Below are 14907 nucleotides of genomic sequence, written 5' to 3'. Positions count from 1 at the left end.
CTGTCTAAACTCTGTTACACAAAAAAACTGGAAACAGCTCTGAAAAGCACTACAACGGCTGCTAAAAGTAAAATATACTATTTCTACCACATGGATACTTACACTTTCACAAGTTGTATATATACTTGACACAACAATTCCGACGCGACCAAAGGGATGATAAAAGCTCAGACGTGAAGCTGCAAAGAAACCGGTGCTCTGTACCACCATCAACCCAAGAACAAATGATGGTACCATCATTCTACAGGAAACTCTATTACACTAGTTGTTCTTATTAAAATTAATGCTCCTGCCAGTCATTGTTTGCAGGAATATGATCAACATTACAGGTACATGTATCAGCACATGTTATAAGTCGGATACTAAGCTCGAAAATTTTAAGCAAAACCGTTAGGGCGGGGGGGGGGGTCTTGCAACAGATCTCCACAAAGTGAGTAACTAGGAATGGCGCCTATGAGTCCTTGCTGTATTGCGGCATGTAACATGGATAGTACCAAATGAGGACCTTACGAGATTACAGAGCTCATTTATTTGCAATATCTGCGCTTGCGCAGGTTTGAAAGAAGTACTCATCTACCATCCTTATTAAGAGAGAACATCCTCAGACAGTACTAAGCTCCATATTTTGGTGCTTTCCAGAGCTTAAATGCAACTTCGTGCAGAAAGCGCTCCGCAAGCATAGCAAAGTTTCCGGCGTGCTGTTCATTACATCATGAAATGAAGTTAGTTAACAAAGAGAAAACAATAGACAAACAAATTAAGAACCACTAGCCAAAAGTTTAAACACATATTGAAACATACTCGTAACACATACTGAATCATGACCAGTTGACCGCACATATGGGGAAGCAGTGAAAAATGTTAGTGATGACAACACTGCAAACAAGTGACTATCCTGCCTGCTGTGTCTCGGTTTTTCTTCAGTAACTACTTCAAAGGAATACAAAGCTACTGTGCTTTACTGTTGTGGAGCATACTCATTCTAACATGTAGAACATAGTCATCCTATAAAGACGGACACTTCACCATGCAACATTTTAGCATGTTGACGTCAACCACACTAAGGTTTTTACTTATAAACCTAAGGGTAAGTAGATAATTGACCGAGGAAACCTGTGAAAATGAGGAATTATTTTATGGTGCATACCTACATATTGAGTTCTTAGGCACAGCTATACAACCAAAGCCCTGGTTATTTTTATGCAACAGCTTGCACATGTATCACAAACAACTAACTTCAAGATGTAGCAAATAAAATGTGCATCCAATACAGTATTATCACCCTTCAGGCCTTCACTACAAGATATGGTTCTTTTGTAACTAGACAGGGTGCGACGAGCAATAATATAATAGTAACTATATTGTTACAGAGACTGCCTATCACTGAAGGAATCAATATCAAGCTACAGGGCTTATTTAAACCAGAAACTTGATTAATGAAAAAGAAAGTACTCTTATGTTTTCTAATGCTGGGACCAGCACCAAGACTAAAAAAAGGGGAGAACTCCAGGTTTTACGTCGGGTTCTAAACAACTGGAGAAACAAAGTAATAAGCAGGATCAAAGGGACCAAACTTGCATAAGTAGTATATTTGATAAAAGGATCCTGATTCAGGTGAAGCCTAAATTGGTAACATTATAACAAGTGGATTAAGCAGACCTTTATAAATTCCTCAAAAGAGAACTCTTTGGCCAAATCAGAACGAGTTACTCCTTCCTGCCACTGCGCCAGTAGCATTGGATGATGATTCCTGCAGAGTATTTCATAATAAGGATATTTGTGCAAGTCTATACATGTCATTGTACATAGCATGACTGGTACATAGACGTGCTTTTATTTACCTCTATACATCGCAGCATGACTGATAGTGAAACAACAAACTAGGGTGTAGAGTGAATGTAGTATCTATAGGAAAATCCTTCAGTTCTGTCGTGCATTAGATTGATAATTTTCAACTTCAGTTCATATAACCAAAAGTTGTCTGTTAGTAGACATGGGATGGCTACTAATGGTTGTGATGCAAGGTATTGCAGTCGTATTCTACAAGAAAATATTGATAGGACGATGTCAAATTATAATTGGAAGGCCATGATAAGATTCACTTCATATTTAACGCACATAATAATATCTAAAGGAGCTTTTTCTGTACAATGAAGAACACATATTGTAGAAGACACTACAACACACTTCAACCACCTTTGCTAGCCAAGAACAATATTTTACCTGACATCATCCAACGTCTTTCCTGCTTTCATAGTGTAGCTCTGGCGCGGACGAAGCAACTTCAAGTCAGAATCAGTCTCGGTCGACGAGTTTACGATGATACACGCTTCTTCCTTCTTTTCTGTAGCAGACCCATAGCTCAGGACCACGGACACATGGATCCGGGCGGCGACAGGCGAACCGGCCGGCGCAGCTTCCATGACCGCAGCCACCAACTTGTCGAGCCGGTTGAGATCCGTCCTCATTCCTAGTTTCCCCAGCTTGCCGGCCGTGTTCTCCGTCGCAACATGCACAAACACTAGGTCGAATTCGGAGGAATCCTGGACACACCCCTCTGAGAATCCTAGCAGGCCTAACGCGCGGCTGATTACTCTAACGTCCTTGGAGCTGCTGCTGTCTGAACCGGACTGCGCGGCGAAGTCTTCGGTTCCGAAGACATGGAAGCCGAGGCTCGCCGCGAATGAATTGATAGAGGGGCAGTTGGTGACCATCGCAGCTCTCATCCCCATAAACCTGGATGGATTTTGGGCAGCGAGTTAGTGGCTTCAATGTGGACTGAGTAGGAACGATTAACGCAGTTTCAAGATGGGCTGACTGAACCACTCGGATATCTTTGGAAGTAGTAGGTCCTGCGCATCTATGCAAGAACATGTGGGGTGATGTGTTTTTTTTTTTTTTTTTTTTTTTTGAGAATTTGTGGGGTGATGTGTTTGTTAGATGAAGTAACCTGGTTTTAGTGATTGAGTAGTGACAATATGTTTAAAATCTATTATGGTTTTGCCTTTCTTTTGCTACCTCATTAGGGATAAAGTGAATGCATGTGCTATGTTCATCATGTGACAGCAACGATGATCTTGTTTGTTCAAGGTAGCATATTTGATATTTAAACTTTATGTCAAAGTACTTATTGCTATGCTCTGTTAATTTTTAATACAAAATTGATGAAGTTTCTTTCTTGTGAAATATAAGAGAGATGTGTTGCATCATCTCTATGTTAGGACGTGATGCCCAAATTAATTCTGATCTTACATATAATATTATCCATTCCTTCATATCTCATTGATAAATTACTCTTTGTCCACCACAATTTTACGAGAGAATAGTCAAGTAAACCCATGAACCCGGTCCACTTTTTATCAAATAAACACATTTATATTGCTTTTACATTGTTTTCTATTAGCTACACTAATTAAAAATAAAAAATATTTACTTTTCTTATTTGCATTTAAAACGCTCAAAACAATCAACATTTTTACAATCTTTTACTTAGTTATTTTATCTAGTTTAGTTTTTTACTTGTTTTATTACTACTTGTGTTATTTAGTTACGCGAAACCTTGTGCTTGACAACAACACGGTGGAGTTGGGGACATAAGTCTTTTATTTTACTTGCGGGATTGCTTGAAGAAGAGAGAAGAGTACACTCTTGCATCCAGTTCCTCGAGAGTTCGATACAAACACTCGAGTCACCCTTGTGGGGAAGATACTCCTTTGATACAACACTCTGCATTTGGATCCCAACGTATCAAGATATTTTTGGTGTTGCTAGTTGCCGTCATCACTTGCATACCGATACATGTAGCGACCGAGGGGGTCTTACATTTCGCAGTGTACCACCAAACCCACTTGCACCATGATCGACTAAATCCTTTCACATAGAAAACTAGACGCAACACGAAAAATCGCTCAATAAAGGAAAAGAAACATGATGCCCTTTATTACACTATAAGTTATTTCTCATGACACTATAAAAAAGTTATTGCAAATTTGTGGATCATTGAGGGATTTATTTGATTCACAAGATTTTAAAAATACTAGCATGAGAACAAAATCAGATCACATGATAACCATTCTCATTTCCCAACCAGGAGAACGGAAACATGACCAAACACCACTCAGATCGCTAAATGTTTTTCTGCCACTTGGATCTTTACGATTTGGCAACAAGAACAACCACACGACTAAAACAGATTGATAAAAGCTCAACCTGAAGTTGCAAAGAAACCGGTGCTTGGTGCCCCCATCGATCCAAGAACAAATGATGCTACCATATTTTATAAGAAACTCTGTTACAATATTTGTTCTTACTATTAAAATTGATGGTCATTGTTGGCAGGAATTTGATCGACATTAGCACATGTTGTAAGTCTGATAATGAGCTCGAAGCAGAAACATGTGATTCATCATGAAATTGCAATCAATAGATTTGGTTGTTTTACAAATGATCCGGTCATTCAACAAGGTTCTTACTGAATTCTCTTGTACTCCTTTAGATGTCGCCATGCTATCATGTTTTATACTGAATTACCAAAGGGTCACACACAAAAAAACGTGAAGTGGTATATATTAACTTTTGAAAGGTCTTGGCACGACCTGCTTTTGGCCAAACAAAATCACACTAGTAGAAAACAAGGCTTCCGTTCGAAGGCCCTGGAAGAAAAAGTCCTGGCCGCTTTACGAACTGGGATAATGTGAGCATTAGTCCACCTCTAGTTCTAGTTCATCCATGTTTACAATTTGGCAACAAGAATTATTGATGCTACATGACCAAACACCACTCAGATCACTAAATGTTTTTCTTCCACTTGGATGTTTACAATTTGGCAACAAGAACAATCACAAACTATCGAACAGTAGTTAACCCGTGACAATCCTAAACCGCTAAACGGGAAGGATCACTCCCCTGGACTATATGGTGTTAAGTGGATGAAACTTCTCCGGTGAAAAATGAACAAATGAAAACCATTGGTTTTGGTGTCAACTTGATTGCATGCCGTGCCTACAAGAATAATCTCGCGGTAAGGGTATTCTTTGAAACCATCAAGTCGTTACTATATGGGAGGCGCCACCATCTTGGATGATGCCAATAATCAATGGCACCGAAGGAAAAAAACCGGGACAAAGAAACTGAAGTTAGAAACGTTGTTTGGCTGACCAAGAATGTATGCAATCCTCAATAGAGTTTTGTAAAAAACAGCTCTGCTGAAACACAACTCTAATGAAGACAGTGCTGAGATCCTCGTAGAGACACACACACACGGGATGTGCGGCAACCACCTTGCACCATAGTGGCTTACCATGATCCGATATTTTAGTGGATGAAAGATCTTCCTAAGTAACAATGGGTGCTCAGGGTCAACCCTGCGCTAGAACCTGGGGCTTTGTACCGGAACCGTGCGTAAAGAAATATATTTTAGCATCGAGTGCAACATCGTTTAGATCCGAGTCTTAGACTCCTTAGACTCGAGTTTTGACAAGCACTGCGCACGATCTAAACATCCACCTAGTCGCGTGAACACGCCTAGAGTTAGAGAATTAGAAAAGGTATATTTTCCACAACATCGAGTAGTGCTAATATTTAGATTTTATCCCTTAACTCCGTGCCAGATAATTTTGATCCCTCAAGTGCCAAATTGTATAGATTTGATCTCTTGCCTGGTTTGGTTGGTATATGGTGGCTCATTTCTTCCATAGAAATTGGATGTGGAGCCTACCCCACAGAATTAGTTGATAGTTTGATGACTTTACACTTGTTTGAGACATTGCTCATCGCTTTGGTGGTAATGCCATAGACCCATAGTGGTTTCGGTGTTTTCGTGGATAGATTTGAAATATATTTGTAAGTTTTTTAGTAACAAGTTTTTTGATGAAGTATCTCACACTCCTTTAGATGTCGTTGTGCTATCGCGCTATATACTAATTTACCAGAAGGCTATAGGGAAAATGTGAGGTGATATATGTTGACTTCGGAAAGGTCTATCATTGATCCTAATATTCAGTCGAACAAAAACAGTTTCTTGTGTGCTCTATCATCGATCCTAGCTAATATTAAGTTGGATAAAAGAAATTCACCTCGTTGGAGGAGTGAATGCATGACCTCACCAAGACCTCTACAACTTACTAAAAAAGGTACAATAGTAGCTCATCTTCGGTGCTACACACCATCCACCATGTCAATGAGTTAATATCATCTTTATTTCTCCCTGGCTTGCATACTATGTGGCATATATATAGCCCTCCAATGGCGTTCGTTTATGGTATCAACTAGCTAGAAACAACTCCCATCAAAAGAAAGGAACAACTCCCATCCACCGTGATCCACTGGCAAGCAGACTTGCATATATCAAGTGAGGTAGCTACCATGGATACAGTACTATACTCAAGTCAGTTTCTCCAATTTCCATTAAAGTCGTGCTACGAGGAACATGTTAGATTTGGGAAGCATTAGGAACAGCTTTGTTTGTGTCTGACTGCGAAGCTGCACGGCCAAACAGATGAGAACAAGAGACTTCAGAACTGACAGTAACCAGAGTCTCCATGTATGGAGACTTTTGTAGCCTTGTTGGCTTTTTGATAGAAAAAAGCCGCTTACCTTTGTTTGCCATGGCACAAAGTAGCAATCAATTGACTGACTATCAATTTGACTTGCTAGTGTAGCTTATGCTAAAACATAAAGGAAGGAAATCAAGTGGTACTCAGTTTCGTCTGTTTACCCCTCTGTATGCATACCGATACATGGAGCAGCTCTGTTTGCATACCGATACATGGAGCGACCCAGCGGGTCTTACATTTCACAGTGTACCACCAAACCCACTTGCACCATGATCGACTAGATCCTTTCACATAGAAAACTAGACGCAAGACGGAAAATCACTCTGACCGCCAATAATGAAAAAAGAAACATGTACCCTTTATTACACTAAGTTATTTCTCATGACACTAAAAGCTATTGCGTATCTGTGGATCATTGAGGGTTTTATTTGATTCACAAGTTTCTAAAAACACTAGCATGAGAACAAAATCAGATCACATGATAACCATTCTCATTTCCCAACCAGGAGAACGGAAACATGACCAAACACCACTCAGATCACTAAATGTTTTTCCTCCACTTGGATGTTTACAATTTGGCAACAACAATCACATGACTTAAAGGGCTGATAATAGCTCAACCTGAAGCTGCAAAGACACCGGTGCTTGGTACCGCCATCGATCCAAGAACAAATGATGCTACAATCATTCTATGGAAACTCTGTTACATTATTTGTTCTATTAAAATTGATGCTCATCGTTTGCAGGAATATGATCGACATTACAGAGATCAGCACATGTTGTAAGTCTGATAATGAGCTCGAAGCAGAAACATGTGCTTCATCATGAAATTTCAAGCAATGGGTCGGTTGTTTAACAAGGTTCTTACTGAATTGTCTTTTACTCCTTTAGACGCTGCCGTGCTATCATGTTCTATACTGAATTACCAAAAGGTCACACAAAAATGTGAAGTGGTATATATTGACTTTGGAACGGTCTTGGCACAACCTCTTTGGCCAAACAAAATAAGTTTCTTGTGAGATTTATGTTTAACCCTAATATTCGCTAAATACAACAAACTCACATGGTTGGAGGCATGTTGAAGGAGTGAATGCATGGCCTCACGGAAACCTCTATAACTTATTCAAAAAGGTACAGCAGATAAACAGCTCAACTTTATTGCTACACGCCATCTACCGTGTCACCGAGTTATCATCGTCTTTATTTCTTCCTGATTTGCATCCGGTGTGGCAAGTATATATATAGCCCTTGCATGGCGTCCGAATATATGTACCAGCTAGCTAGAACAACTCCCATCCACTGTGATCAACTAGGGAGAAGCGGACTTACATATATCAAGTGAGCTACCCACCAATGGGTATAGTACTAATCAAGGCAATTTCTTTAATTTCTATTCCATCAAAGTCATGTTTTGAGGAGTATGTTAGATATGGGAGGCGTTAGGAACAACTCTGCCTGCTGCAAAGGGCCGTGCGGCACGACCTAAATGGTGTTGCCAAGAGACTTCAGAACGGAGAGTGACCAGAGGCTCCACGTCTAGAGAACTTCCAAGACCCATGGAGTTGATAGAAAACTTCGCTTAGGCCTTGTTTGCCAAGAGTGTTTTTAAGTGTTGAAACTAAACAAGGTCCCGGTATTCCCTCCTAGCAAACTAATTTAGTTTGCATACCTGTTGGCAGCCTCTGGATTCACAGTGCCACCGCACCCACTTGCAACCCGGCCAACTAAACTCTGTCACACAAAACACTGGAAACAACTCTGAAAAGCACTACAACAGCTGCTAAAAGTAAAAAGTAAAAGATACTCTTTCTACCACATGGATAATTACACTTTCACAAGTTGTATATATACTCAACACAACAATTCCGACGCGACCAAAGGGATGATAAAAGCTCAGACCTGAAGCTGCAAAGAAACTGGTGCTCTGTACCACCATCAACCCAAGAACAAATGACGCTATCATCATTCTACAGGAAACTCTAGTACACTAGTTGTTCTTATTAAAATTAATTCTCCTACCAGTCATCGTTTGCAGGAATATGATCAACATTACAGGTACATGTATCAGCACATGTTACAAGTCCTTGGTATATTGCGGCATGTAACATGGATAGTACCAAATGAGGACCTTAGGAGATTACAGAGCTCATTTATTTGCAATATCTGCACTTGCGCAGTACCCGTTTGAAAAAAGTACTCATCTAGCATCCTTATTAAGAGAGAACCTCCTCAGACAGAACTAAGCTCCATATTTTGGTGCTTTCCAGAGCTTAAATGCAACTTCATGCAGAAAGCGCTCCGCAAGCATAGCAAAGTTTCCGGCGTGCTGTTCATTACATCATGAAATGAAGTTAGTTAACTAAGAGAAAATAATAGGCAAACAAATTAAGAACCACTAGCCAAAAATTTGAACACATATTGAAACATAACACATACTGAATCATGACCAGTTGACCACACATATGAGGAAGTAGTGAAAATGTTAAAGTGATGACAGCACTGCAAACAAGTGCCTATCTTGCCTGCTGTGTCTCGGTTTTTTCTTCGGTAACTACTTTAAAGGAATACAAAGCTACTGTGCTTTACTGTTGTGGAGCATACTCATTCTAATATGTAGAACACAAGCATCCGATAAAGATGGACACTTCACCATGCAGCATTTCAGCATGTTGAAGTCCACCACACTAAGTTTTTTTATTTGTAATCCTAAGGGTAAGCAGATGATTGACCGGGGAAATCTGTGAAAATGACAATTATTTTATGGTGCATACCTACATATTGAGCACTTAGGCGCAGGGGCGCAGCTATACAACCAAAGCCCTGGTTATTCCTATGCAATAGCTTGCACATGCATCACAAACAACTAAGTTCAAGATGTAGCAAAGAAAAGGTGCATCCAATCCAGTATTATCACCCTTGAGGCCTTCAGTACAAGATATGACTTTTTTGTAACTAGACAGGGTGCGACCAGTAATAATATAAATATAATAGTAACTATATTACTACGGAGACTGCCTATCACCGAAAGAATCAATATCAAGCCACAGGGCTTATTTAAACCAGAAACTTGATTAGTGAAAAAGGAAGTACTCTTATGTTTTCTAATGCTGGCACTAGAAAAAGGGAGAACTCCAGTGTTTACGTCTGGTTATAAACAACTGGAAAAAAAGCAATAAGCAGGATCAAAGGGACCAAACTTGAATAAGTAGTATATTTGATAAAAGGATGCTGATTCAGATAAAGTCTAAACTGGTAAACATTATAACAAGTGGATTAAGGAGACCTTTATAAATTCCTCAAAAGAGAACTGTTTGGCCAAATCAGAACGAGTTACTCCTTCCTGCCACTGCGCCAGTAGCATTGGATGATGATTCCTGCATAATATATTGCATAATAAGGATATTTGTGCAAGTCTAGACATGTCATTATACATAGACGTGCTTTTCTTTACCTCTATACATTGCACCACGTTTGAGCGTGACTAATAGTTAACAAAACTAGGGTGTAGATTGAACGTAGTATCTACAGGAAAATCCTTCAGTTCTGTCGTGCATTAAATTGATAATTTTCAACATCACTTCAGATAACCAAAAGTTGTCTGTTAGTAGATATAGGATGGCTACTAATGGTTGTGATGCAAGGTATTGCAGTCGTATTCTACAAGAAAATATTGCTAGGACGATGTCAAATTATAATTGGAAGGCCATGACATGATTCACTTCATATTTAACACACATAATAATATCTAAAGGAGCTTTTTCTGTACAATAAAGAGCACATATTATAGAAGACACTACACCACACTTCAAAACATCTACTACGAACCACATTTGGTAGCCAAGAGCAATATTTACCTGACATCATCCAACATGTTCCCTGCTTTCATGGTGTAGCTCTGGCGCGGACGGAGCAACTTCAAGTCAGAATCAGTTTCCGTCGACGAGTTCACAATGAGGCACGCCTCTTCCTTGTTTCCAGTAGCAGACCCATAGCTCAGGACCACAGACACATGAACCCGCGCGGCGACAGGTGAACCGGCCGGCGCAGCTTCCATGACCGCAGCCACCAACTTGTCGAGCCGGTTGAGATCCGTCCTCATTCCTAGTTTCCCCAGCTTGCCGGCCGTGTTCTCCGTCGCAACATGCACAAACACTAGGTCGAATTCGGAGGAATCCTGGACACACCCCTCTGAGAATCCTAGCAGGCCTAACGCGCGGCTGATTACTCTAACGTCCTTGGAGCTGCTGCTGTCTGAACCGGACTGCGCGGCGAAGTCTTCGGTTCCGAAGACGTGGAAGCCGAGGCTCGCCGCGAATGAATTGATAGAGGGGCAGTTGGTGACCATCGCAGCTCTCATCCCCATAAACCTGGATGGATTTTGGGCAGCGAGTTAGTGGCTTCAATGTGGACTGAGTAGGAACGATTAACGCAGTTTCAAGATGGGCTGACTGAACCACTCGGATATCTTTGGAAGTAGTAGGTCCTGCGCATCTATGCAAGAACATGTGGGGTGATGTGTTTTTTTTTTTTTTTTTTTTTGAGAATTTGTGGGGTGATGTGTTTGTTAGATGAAGTAACCTGGTTTTAGTGATTGAGTAGTGACAATATGTTTAAAATCTATTATGGTTTTGCCTTTCTTTTGCTACCTCATTAGGGATAAAGTGAATGCATGTGCTATGTTCATCATGTGACAGCAACGATGATCTTGTTTGTTCAAGGTAGCATATTTGATATTTAAACTTTATGTCAAAGTACTTATTGCTATGCTCTGTTAATTTTTAATACAAAATTGATGAAGTTTCTTTCTTGTGAAATATAAGAGAGATGTGTTGCATCATCTCTATGTTAGGACGTGATGCCCAAATTAATTCTGATCTTACATATAATATTATCCATTCCTTCATATCTCATTGATAAATTACTCTTTGTCCACCACAATTTTACGAGAGAATAGTCAAGTAAACCCATGAACCCGGTCCACTTTTTATCAAATAAACACATTTATATTGCTTTTACATTGTTTTCTATTAGCTACACTAATTAAAAATAAAAAATATTTACTTTTCTTATTTGCATTTAAAACGCTCAAAACAATCAACATTTTTACAATCTTTTACTTAGTTATTTTATCTAGTTTAGTTTTTTACTTGTTTTATTACTACTTGTGTTATTTAGTTACGCGAAACCTTGTGCTTGACAACAACACGGTGGAGTTGGGGACATAAGTCTTTTATTTTACTTGCAGAGATTGCTTGAAGAAGAGAGAAGAGTACACTCTTGCATCCAGTTCCTCGAGAGTTCGATACAAACACTCGAGTCACCCTTGTGGGGAAGATACTCCTTTGATACAACACTCTGCATTTGGATCCCAACGTATCAAGATATTTTTGGTGTTGCTAGTTGCCGTCATCACTTGCATACCGATACATGTAGCGACCGAGGGGGTCTTACATTTCGCAGTGTACCACCAAACCCACTTGCACCATGATCGACTAAATCCTTTCACATAGAAAACTAGACGCAACACGAAAAATCGCTCAATAAAGGAAAAGAAACATGATGCCCTTTATTACACTATAAGTTATTTCTCATGACACTATAAAAAAGTTATTGCAAATTTGTGGATCATTGAGGGCTTTATTTGATTCACAAGATTCTAAAAATACTAGCATGAGAACAAAATCAGATCACATGATAACCATTCTCATTTTCCAACCAGGAGAACGGAAACATGACCAAACACCACTCAGATCGCTAAATGTTTTTCTGCCACTTGGATCTTTACGATTTGGCAACAAGAACAACCACACGACTAAAACAGATTGATAAAAGCTCAACCTAAAGTTGCGAAGAAACCGGTGCTCGATGCCCCCATCGATCCAAGAACAAATGATGCTACCATCATTTTATAAGAAACTCTGTTGCAATATTTGTTCTTACTATTAAAATTGATGGTCATTGTTGGCAGGAATTTGATCGACATTAGCACATGTTGTAAGTCTGATAATGAGCTCGAAGCAGAAACATGTGATTCACATGAAATTACAATCAATAGATCTGGTTGTTTTACAAATGATCCGGTCATTCAACAAGGTTCTTACTGAATTCTCTTGTACTCTAGATGTCGCCATGCCATGTTGTATACTGAATTACCAAAGGGTCACACAAAAAAAAACGTGAAGTGGTATATATTAACTTTTGAAAGGTCTTGGCACGACCTGCTTTTGGCCAAAAAAAATCACACTAGTAGAAACAGGGCTTCCGTTCGAAGGTCCTGGAAGGAACAATCCTGGCCGCTTTACGAACTGGGACTAATGTGAGCACTAGTCCCGGTTCGAGCGGCGAGTACGCTGCACGGGTCACAGCCACCTCTAGTTCCGGTTCATCCATGTTTACAATTTGGCAACAAAAACAAATGATGCTACATGACCAAACACCACTCAGATCACTAAATGTTTTTCTTCCACTGTTGGATGTTTACAATTTGGAAACAAGAACAATCACAAACTATCCAACAGTAGTTAACCCGTCACAATCCTAAACCGCTAAACGGGAAGGATCACTCCCCTGGACTATATGTTGTTAAGTGGATGAAACTTCTCCGGCGACAAATGAACAAATAAAAACCATTGGTTTTGGTGTCAACTTGATTGCATGCCGTGCCTACAAGAATAATCTCGCGGTAAGGGTATTCTTTGAAACCATCAAGTCGTTACTATATGGGAGGCGCCACCATCTTGGATGATGCCAATAATCAATGGCACTGAAAGGAAAAAATCGGGACAAAGAAACTGAAGTTAAAAACGTTGTTTGGCTGACCGAGAATGTACGCAATCCTCAATAGAGTTTTGTTAAAAAACAGCTCTGCTGAAACACAACTCTAATGAAAACAGTGCCGAGATCCTCGTAGAGACACACACACCGGGATGTGCGGCAACCACCTTGCACCATAGTGGCTTACCATGATCCGATATTTTAGTGGATGAAAGATCTTCCTAAGTAACATGGGTGCTCAGGGTCAACCTTGTGCTAGAACTTGGGGCTTTGTACCGGAACCGTGTGTAAAAAAAAAATATTTTAGCATCGAGTGCAACATCATTTAGACCTGAGTCTTAGACTCCTTAGACTCGAGTTTTGACGAGCACTGTGCATGATCTAAACATCCACCTAGTCGCGTGAACACGCCTAGAGTTAGAGAATCATAAACGGTATATTTTCCATAGCATCGAGTAATGCTAATATTTAGATTTTATCCCTTAACTCCGTGCCAGATAATTTTGATCCCTCAAGTGCCAAATTGTATAGATTTGATCTCTTGCCTGGTTTGTTTGGTATATGGTGGCTCATTTCTTCCATAGAAATCGGATGTGGAGCCTACCCCACCGAATTAGTTGATAGTTTGATGACTTTACACTTGTTTGAGACATTGCTCATCGCTCTGGTGGTAATGCCATAGACCCATAGTGGTTTCGGTGTTTTCGTGGATAGATTTGAAATATATTTGTAAGTTTTTTAGTAACAAGTTTTTCGATGAAGTATCTCACACTCCTTTAGATGTTGTTGTGCTATCGCCCTATATACTAATTTACCAGAAGGCTATAGGGAAAATGTGAGGTGATATATATTGACTTCGGAAAGGTCTATCATTGATCCTAAAATTCAGTCGAACAAAAACAGTTTCTTGTGTGCTCTATCATCGATCCTAGCTAATATTCAGTTGGATAAAAGAAATTCACCTCGTTGGAGGAGTGAATGCATGACCTCACCAAGACCTCTACAACTTACTAAAAAAGGTACAATAGTAGCTCATCTTCGGTGCTACACGTCATCCACCATGTCAATGAGTTAATATCATCTTTATTTCTCCCTGACTTGCATACTATGTGGCATATCTATAGCCCTCCAATGACGTTCGTTTATGGTATCAACTAGCTAGAAACAACTCCCATCAAAAGAAAGGAACAACTCCCATCCACCGTGTTCCGCTGGCAAGCAGACTTGCATATATCAAGTGGGGTAGCTACCATGGATACAATACTACTCAAGTCAGTTTCTCCAATTTCCATTAAAGTCGTGCTACGAGGAACATGCTAGATTTGGGAAGCATTAGGAACAGCTTTGTTTGTGTTTGACTGCGAGGCTGCACGGCCAAACAGATGAGAACAACAGAGTTCAGAACTGACAATAACCAGAGTCTCCATGTATGGAGACTTTTGTAGCCTTGTTGGATTTTTGATAGAAAAAATCCGCTTACCTTTGTTTGCCATGGCACAAAGTAGCAATCAATTGACTGACTATCAATTTGACTTGCTAGTGTAGCTTATGCTAAAACATAAAGGAAGGAAATCAAGTG

At 39.9% G+C, this 14907-nt stretch overlaps 2 protein-coding genes across 2 annotated transcripts; both read right to left on the bottom strand.

Annotated features, from left to right (window-relative positions):
- Window positions 1–435: 435 nt before the first annotated feature.
- LOC124691344 lies at window positions 436–2732 on the bottom strand. The gene is made up of 3 exons (XM_047224629.1): window positions 2224–2732; window positions 1660–1750; window positions 436–698 (listed from the first exon to the last, which is right to left on the bottom strand). The coding sequence occupies exons 1-3, from the start codon at window positions 2730–2732 to the stop codon at window positions 612–614; spliced, it is 687 nt and encodes a 228-aa protein (XP_047080585.1). The 3' UTR covers window positions 436–611.
- Window positions 2733–8522: 5790 nt separating this feature from the next.
- LOC124691343 lies at window positions 8523–10918 on the bottom strand. Its single transcript, XM_047224628.1, has 3 exons — window positions 10409–10918; window positions 9838–9928; window positions 8523–8880 (listed from the first exon to the last, which is right to left on the bottom strand). The coding sequence occupies exons 1-3, from the start codon at window positions 10915–10917 to the stop codon at window positions 8794–8796; spliced, it is 687 nt and encodes a 228-aa protein (XP_047080584.1). The 5' UTR covers window position 10918; the 3' UTR covers window positions 8523–8793.
- Window positions 10919–14907: the final 3989 nt, after the last annotated feature.

This window comes from Lolium rigidum, chromosome 2, assembly GCF_022539505.1.
Source record: "Lolium rigidum isolate FL_2022 chromosome 2, APGP_CSIRO_Lrig_0.1, whole genome shotgun sequence".
In the NCBI taxonomy this organism is placed as follows: Eukaryota; Viridiplantae; Streptophyta; class Magnoliopsida; order Poales; family Poaceae; genus Lolium; species Lolium rigidum.
The sequence above is the reverse complement of the archived record's forward strand: the minus strand, read 5'-3'. Positions and strand labels throughout refer to the sequence as shown.

Bases quoted from the DNA above. Each gene is read 5' to 3' on its own strand.
- LOC124691344 (XM_047224629.1), bottom strand. From the start codon at position 2,732: ATGGGGATGAGAGCTGCGATGGTCACCAACTGCCCCTCTATCAATTCA. The intron at 1,751-2,223 runs GTAAAATATTGT...AATACTCTGCAG, and splicing joins AAGACGTTGGATGATGTCAG to GAATCATCATCCAATGCTAC. The intron at 699-1,659 runs GTCTGCTTAATC...TGTAATGAACAG, and splicing joins CTTTTGAGGAATTTATAAAG to CACGCCGGAAACTTTGCTAT.
- LOC124691343 (XM_047224628.1), bottom strand. From the start codon at position 10,917: ATGGGGATGAGAGCTGCGATGGTCACCAACTGCCCCTCTATCAATTCA. The intron at 9,929-10,408 runs GTAAATATTGCT...TATATTATGCAG, and splicing joins AACATGTTGGATGATGTCAG to GAATCATCATCCAATGCTAC. The intron at 8,881-9,837 runs GTCTCCTTAATC...TGTAATGAACAG, and splicing joins CTTTTGAGGAATTTATAAAG to CACGCCGGAAACTTTGCTAT.